The sequence below is a fragment of the Myotis davidii genome, unplaced genomic scaffold (assembly GCF_000327345.1).
Source record: "Myotis davidii unplaced genomic scaffold, ASM32734v1 scaffold1070, whole genome shotgun sequence".
Classification (NCBI taxonomy): Eukaryota; Metazoa; Chordata; class Mammalia; order Chiroptera; family Vespertilionidae; genus Myotis; species Myotis davidii.
In genome coordinates this window covers 48,460-55,119 of record NW_006281982.1, presented here as the reverse complement: position 1 = coordinate 55,119, position 6,660 = coordinate 48,460, and the positions used below count along the sequence as shown (strand labels likewise).

The 6,660-nt window shown below is 34.5% G+C and overlaps 1 protein-coding gene across 4 annotated transcripts in view; it reads right to left on the bottom strand.

Annotated features, from left to right (window-relative positions):
* IFT88 (intraflagellar transport 88) overlaps nucleotides 1–6,660 on the bottom strand; it is a 167,276-nt gene that overhangs the window by 128,631 nt on the left and 31,985 nt on the right. For all 4 annotated transcript variants that reach the window (XM_006752647.2, XM_015563113.1, XM_006752649.2 and 1 more), the window contains 4 exons: nucleotides 3,519–3,609; nucleotides 2,473–2,577; nucleotides 1,096–1,198; nucleotides 269–383 (listed from right to left, as the gene is read on the bottom strand). In XM_006752647.2, coding sequence (XP_006752710.1) covers nucleotides 269–383; nucleotides 1,096–1,198; nucleotides 2,473–2,577; nucleotides 3,519–3,609 — 414 coding nt within the window. The remainder of the gene's footprint in view (nucleotides 1–268; nucleotides 384–1,095; nucleotides 1,199–2,472; nucleotides 2,578–3,518; nucleotides 3,610–6,660) is intronic.

Sequence of the window (6,660 nt, the reverse complement as noted above, 5' to 3'; positions counted from 1 at the left end):
TACGGCGAGTATATAACAAACTCTGTATTTTGAGTGGAAATGTTAGGGGGTCGTCTCATACGCCCAGTCGTCTTATACGCCGGCAAATACGGTATTATGCCTTTAACTTGTCCTTATACAAATGCGTGCAAGAACAGACATCACATGAATCTAATACCTCTCCTGTACAAACACCTCAAAACGTTCAACCTACTGACAACAGGTCAGAAGAGTTATCTTGTTTCTGAAAATAACACAATTTTACAAAGTTATCATTATGTAAACTCACCTCATTTCTTTATGGACACTTGGAATTTGATCTAATGCCATTCGGTAGAATTTAATGGCTTTGGAATAATTTCTTTGCTTTAAATAAATATTTCCCATATTCACTTTCAATCTTCCTAATTAAAAAAAAGGAATATATAATATTCTATGTTTTTCATTTTTTATGATATTTTAGATAACATTAATTCATATTCTTTGAAGATCTTATCAAGTTATAAAGGTTCAGGCATTATCTAAAATTCTCCCTTGAAAAATAGTCATACTATTTTCATGTATCCATACACTAATTATGTAAGGAAATGGAACTTAAGACAGTTGGATTCCTAAAAAATACAACTAGAAAACAACTGGTTTACATTAGAAAATTGGAGTTGTGTTCTTCTAAGAAAAATATGGGACTTTAAAATTAGACCCAATAATGCTACACACATTTTAATATCATATTCAAGAAAATGATATTAATAAACTTTAATACTGCTACCAAAGTTTACACAATGTACATGCTAGATATAAACTACAAACTCTTGAGGATGAATTATACAAGGGGAAGCACACTTGATGGGGTTGCCATAGCTCATTCTACTTGTAATGGCAGAACACATTTTTTCTTTACTATTAGGTAATATACCTCATACCAACTGTATTTCCTCATTTGCATTTGTGTGGATTTTAATATAAATAGTATTTTTAAGCAGGATACCTCTATATAAATACAAATTTGTTTTAGAGCATAAGTTACTTCGTTGTAAAAAACCGTACAGGGAGGAAACATAAATGAACACTACAAAAGAACTATATTTACTAGACAAACTGACTATAAACACCTACCTGCATTGATAAACATCTTATTTTTCACTATAACTTGATATGTGTTTAGTGCTTCAGCATACATTTCATTAGCTGAATACTGACTGGCCAAGTTGAACAGAACCTAAGGAAGGAAAATATTGCAAAAAGATACATAATGACCATTTAGGCCCCTTTTGCCCATAATCTTTCTAGAGATTAAAGTCATATAACAAAGTTAGCTGCTCATATCAAGACATCCAACAGATTAGGAAATGAAATAGACAGAAAATCTCACATTCCAAATGAACCAGAACATTCATATAGGTAAGGCTGATCTCTGAATTTCATATTAATTTTTTATGTATTCTTTCTATTTCAGATAGTATTTGCCATCCATTAATCTCAGGAAGACCTACAAAGAATAACTGTGTCTTCTTAATGTTGCTAGTGATAAAAGGAATAAGCAAAATAGTGAATCAAATTCTCTTCATAAAAATAAATTAAACTTCATTTAGGAATATCTTAAACCTTTATTTGAACAGTGACTCTCTACATGCAAAATTATAATTTGTTATTTACTGTAAATTATCTCCCTAGAGGATAGGAAAAAATGATCATTATAAATTGATCGTGGGATTAAAAATATTAGCTATAAATAGTAAACATCTAAAAATTCTTATTCAGTTTGAAATGTACTTTTTTTCCATATGCTGACATATGACGACTTTTCCCACTAAAAATATACCCTTTTAAACAGCCCTATCTAGGCACTGTCTTTTCAGAATTAAAGAAATTTTACTAGAAATTAGTTTTGTTTTGTTTTTTACTACCTTCACAGAACATTGTCTTATTTGCATCATTTGAAGTTCTTGAAATTCACAGGCCAAAAAGTCCACTTCGGAATCTCATTAAAGTAACCACACTGAACAGAGCATAAATATCAGCAGTCTTTAAGAAATAGTCATTGGCTGGTGAGCACTTGCTAAGTTATTAAAAACTAATCAAAAAACTAAATAAAAAAATGATCTTTGCCCTGGCCAGGTAGCTCAGTTGATTAGAGTGTGGTCCCAATACACCAAGATTGCTGGTTGGATCCCCAGTCAGGGCACATACAAGAATCAACCAATACAAAAAATAAATCACTATTTTGAATGGAACAAAAAATCAATATTTTTTCTCTCTCTTTTTCAAATCAATCAATAAATAAAGTTCAAAAGAAGATCTTCACAGACCAAAGACAAGCATGTCTCATGAACTCTTGTTCAAAAAAAGATGATCATTAATCTTATTCTAAGCATCTAAGATTCAATAAAATTTTAAAAATAAAAGGAAACAAGAAATATAGAAGATAAAAGACTTCTGGAATCTTCAAATCCTAGCCAAAATAATTTTACTCAACAGGCATTTCATACTTACTGAGTAAGTTAAATCCAGATTGATGTTTTCTGGAGTTGTCACCTGCTCACGCTGTCTCACCAACACTCTCTCTTTTCTTCCTGCGTCTTTTGCCTTTTCTAATGCCTGAAATCAAGTATACTACACTGTGAGCATTCATTCCGAGAATGTGTGCATTTGGGAAACACTTGCATGTAGCTGGGCTGGATGCCATATCCATTCCTGGATGCCCACGGCCTGGAGAACGCTTACCACAAACTCCCCTTGACAACAAAAGAACCCAGACCATTTGTTTAAACTGGAGCTCACTAACATAAAAATTTGTGTTTATTCTGGAAAAGAAGAGGGAGCCTGAGGGACAAAACATACAGTAGCTTTGCCCCAAGTTCAGTCTCTTCATCACCATGCCTTCCACCGCTTTTAGGTTTGACTATGTCTTTGATTTCCTTTTTTCCTCCCAACTCCTGAATCTTTGGATATTTTAATTCTATCTCGTGATATAGGAATTTAGATGGATTTGTTTGGTTTCTGGGATGCCCCAAATCTAGACAAGTCACAGGATAATTGCTACTCAATGTTTTGGCAGATGCTTAGTTTGGCTCTCTACTTAGAATCTCAGGAACCTTCTAGTCCACTGAGACTAACTACAAACAGATTAATTCAACAGGAGATTTTTGCTTTTTAGAACTAGAATAAAAAGGCACCAGTACTATGAGCAACAAAAGTAGCTTTTCATATTGAATAATTTTTCCTAATGGTAATCATTAACCCGATAACTGAAGTCACAGAAATTATATTTATATAGTATAACAATCAAAGTAATGTGAACAAAAGCAAAATTAAAAGAAAATGTTTAATAATTTTAAAAGAAGCAGAGTAGGATTCCCAAAAAACAATTGCTTCAGTGAAAACTCTAAGGCCAGTCAACAGCAAAACAAAAATATTTATCTATACATATGCTTGTATGTGTGCACATATATACACACTTCGTAAGTGTGCACATATAAAACCAGATATATACATATATACACTTCATAATCCTGAATCCTGTTAGTTTATAAACTTACCAGTTTTAAGTCTCCACAACTGTTGGCAATACAACTTTCTTCGACCAACTCATTTACTTTCTTCTCTAATTGTCTAATCTTTTCTTCTGGACTATTAAAGAAGAAAGCAGGTAATCATTCAACCTCTAATAATATATACTAAAATGTAATTTACTTTTAACGTGCTTTTAAATGTTAAGAATAGGTCATAGATAAGAGAAACATATAAATGGCATTAAGGAGCAAATGTACTGCTGTTTTTAAGAATTACATTATATAACTATTCAGAATAACTATAAAAATAGCTAACATTTACTTAGCATAGTGTAATTTCACTTTGAGCTACATGCTTTACTCTAATCACGGCATTTAATAATCATAATCACATACATTATTCTTTTTACCGATAGGGAAACTGAGGTTTAGAAAGTTAAGTGCTATGCTCGAGATCACACAGCTAGAAAGTGAGAGTGCCAGGATTTAAACCCAGTAAGGTAAACCTAGGAGCCACGCTATTGTATTATTATCCCCAAGAGAAAGTAGATCCTTTTTTCAGATGTTTGGCAAATAGAAACTTTACCTAGTGGTTAGAAAAACTGAAGCTCCCCATAAAAGAGATAATATAATAATTATTATTAACTACCAGATAGGTACTGAAGAGAAGCTTTCTAACAAGGTGAGAAGTTTAAAAACCCTGACTCAATTAGTAGCAAACACAGTACCTCAAATCAGTTACCTTTCAAAAAATGACATTAATTTCTTTTTGCTCTTACTTTCTTCCAGAAAAATACCACAACACTCCGAATACACAACAGTGCCGAGATAAAATTTTACTATGAGTATACTGGAATACATTGTATTTATGGGATTTTAAAAAAAAGAATATAGGAATAAATTTAACAGCATAGAATGTCTACAGAATCATGTTCTTCAGTGGAACCTGCCTATAAATTTCATTAGGTGGGATACAAATTTTATGAGTTTACAAAGATCTGCAAAATTCTAACTGAGCAATGAGCATAACAGACGGTGATTTGGTAAAGGTTATAATGAAGTATAGAAATCTATTTTCTGGTTGCTAACAGTTTGTTATTAAACCTGAAATATCAATGTAAAATTTTAAAGCAAAAATCTGTAAAAGAACTCTATGGAGATACTCTATATCCCTATCAAATGCCAAAAAAACTTTACTCTGTATGCACACAGTGCTATATGCAGACAGTGCTGGAAACCTACCTACACAAGAGCCTGCACCCACCCTTTCTTGCACACAGGATCTACACTTGTCAATCTCATTCTGTTGCCAAATTTTTGGATCAGTTATGGGCAAGTGATGTTTTTCTGCCAATGAAAAGTGAAAACAATCTTCTTGGGGTACAGGGCCTTGGAAAGATTTTCTTTGCTTTTTAAAGGGGGCCTGAGACTGGAACTTTCTGACTCCAGCTAGGCTTTATCAATATTCTCATTCTGAAAGTTTTGAACTCTCTAATGGCACTCTTGGCCTCATACGGATGGGCAGGCTCTTGAGAAAAGCCAAGAGAATCAGAGGAAAGCTGAACCAGGACTGAGAAGTTAAATTAACCATCTCTAGAACTGCCCTTCCACCAGATTTCCTGTTAATAATATAATAAATGTTCTTAGTGTATATGTGTTTCTGATGTGTCTTCTGTTGTTAGCAGCTAAAAGGATTCCAGAATGATATATTTTTTTAAAAAGTTTTATTAGCAGACATGCTGTCATTAACTAGGATACAAAATAAACTGGTTTTCCTTTATTTATTTATTTATTTGTTTGTTTGTTTGTTTGTTAATCCTTACCCGAGGGTATTTTTTCCATTGATTTTTAGGAAGGGGGAGACAGAGATAGAGCAACACTGATGTGAGAAAGACATAGATTGGTTGCCTCCTGCATGGGCCCTGACTTAGGGCCAGAGATCGAGCCTGCAACCCAGGTATGTGCCCTTGACCAGAATCAAACCTGAGACCCTTTAGTCCTCTAACCACTGAGCAAAACTGTCTTAGGGCTAAACTTGTTTTCTGTAGAGGTTCCTTGTTAGTTGAAATGGAAATGATGTAATTTAAACAATAGCTCAAATACTGGATTTAAGAATTACAGTTTAATAACATCTACTATATAGAAATAAAAGTATAGTGGTTATAGTATGAGCTCTGAAAATAGTCTGGATTCAAATCTCAGTCCTGCCATTTATTAGTGCTACCAAGTCAAGATCTCTGTTTATATTCTCTATAAATGATAATAATAGCTCAGTCTTCATTTATGTATTGCACTGCAAAATGCCTGGCACACACTGAGTACTCAGTAAGTGTTTGATTGTAAAACTATTTGTAAAATGTAGACATCAATGTACCTACATACCAGTACGTATATACAGCTGAATTTATACCATAGTTTTTGGTTACTTTCTAACTATTAGCACAAAAGTAAGTTAATTCAATAAAAATGAAATTTCTCAATACTAATATGACAAACTAACTTCTTGTATGTTCTCTTAATTCTTTTCTTTGAAATATTATTTTAAAATAAGCATATCTTATTACATTTACAACCCCATTTGACCTTCAAGAGAATCAATATTGGGCTCCATAAAAATTAGATACATCTTCAAGTCAAATATATATCTATATTATAAAAGGCCTGTGGCCCTAATGCCGAAACAACCAAAGATTGGTGTGGGTGGGCGGGGCTGCGCAATTTCGCATGCTGGGTTTCTAGTCCTATATAATAAAAGCCCAGTGACTGAACGGCAGAACAAACAGAACAACTGGTTGACCAGTTGCTCTGACACGCACTGACCACCAAAGGGCAGACGCTCAACGCAGGAGTTGCCCCTAGTGGTCAGTGTGCTCCCACAGTGGGAGCGCCACTTGGCTGACTGGGATGAGTGGTGCTCCCACAGCAGGAGCAGCCACTTAGAGGGCAGGTCCATAGCTGCTTGGCTGACCAGGATGAGCAGCACTCTCACAGTGGGCCAATCCCCGCAGGCCATGCCCCACCAATGCACAAATCCCGGGCACTGGGCCTCTAGTCCAATCTAATAAAAGAGAAACATGGTAATTGGCATACGACTGCTACCCTTCCCATTGGCTAATCAGCGAGATATGCAAATTAACTGCCAGCCAAGACGGCGGCCAGTAGCCAGGCA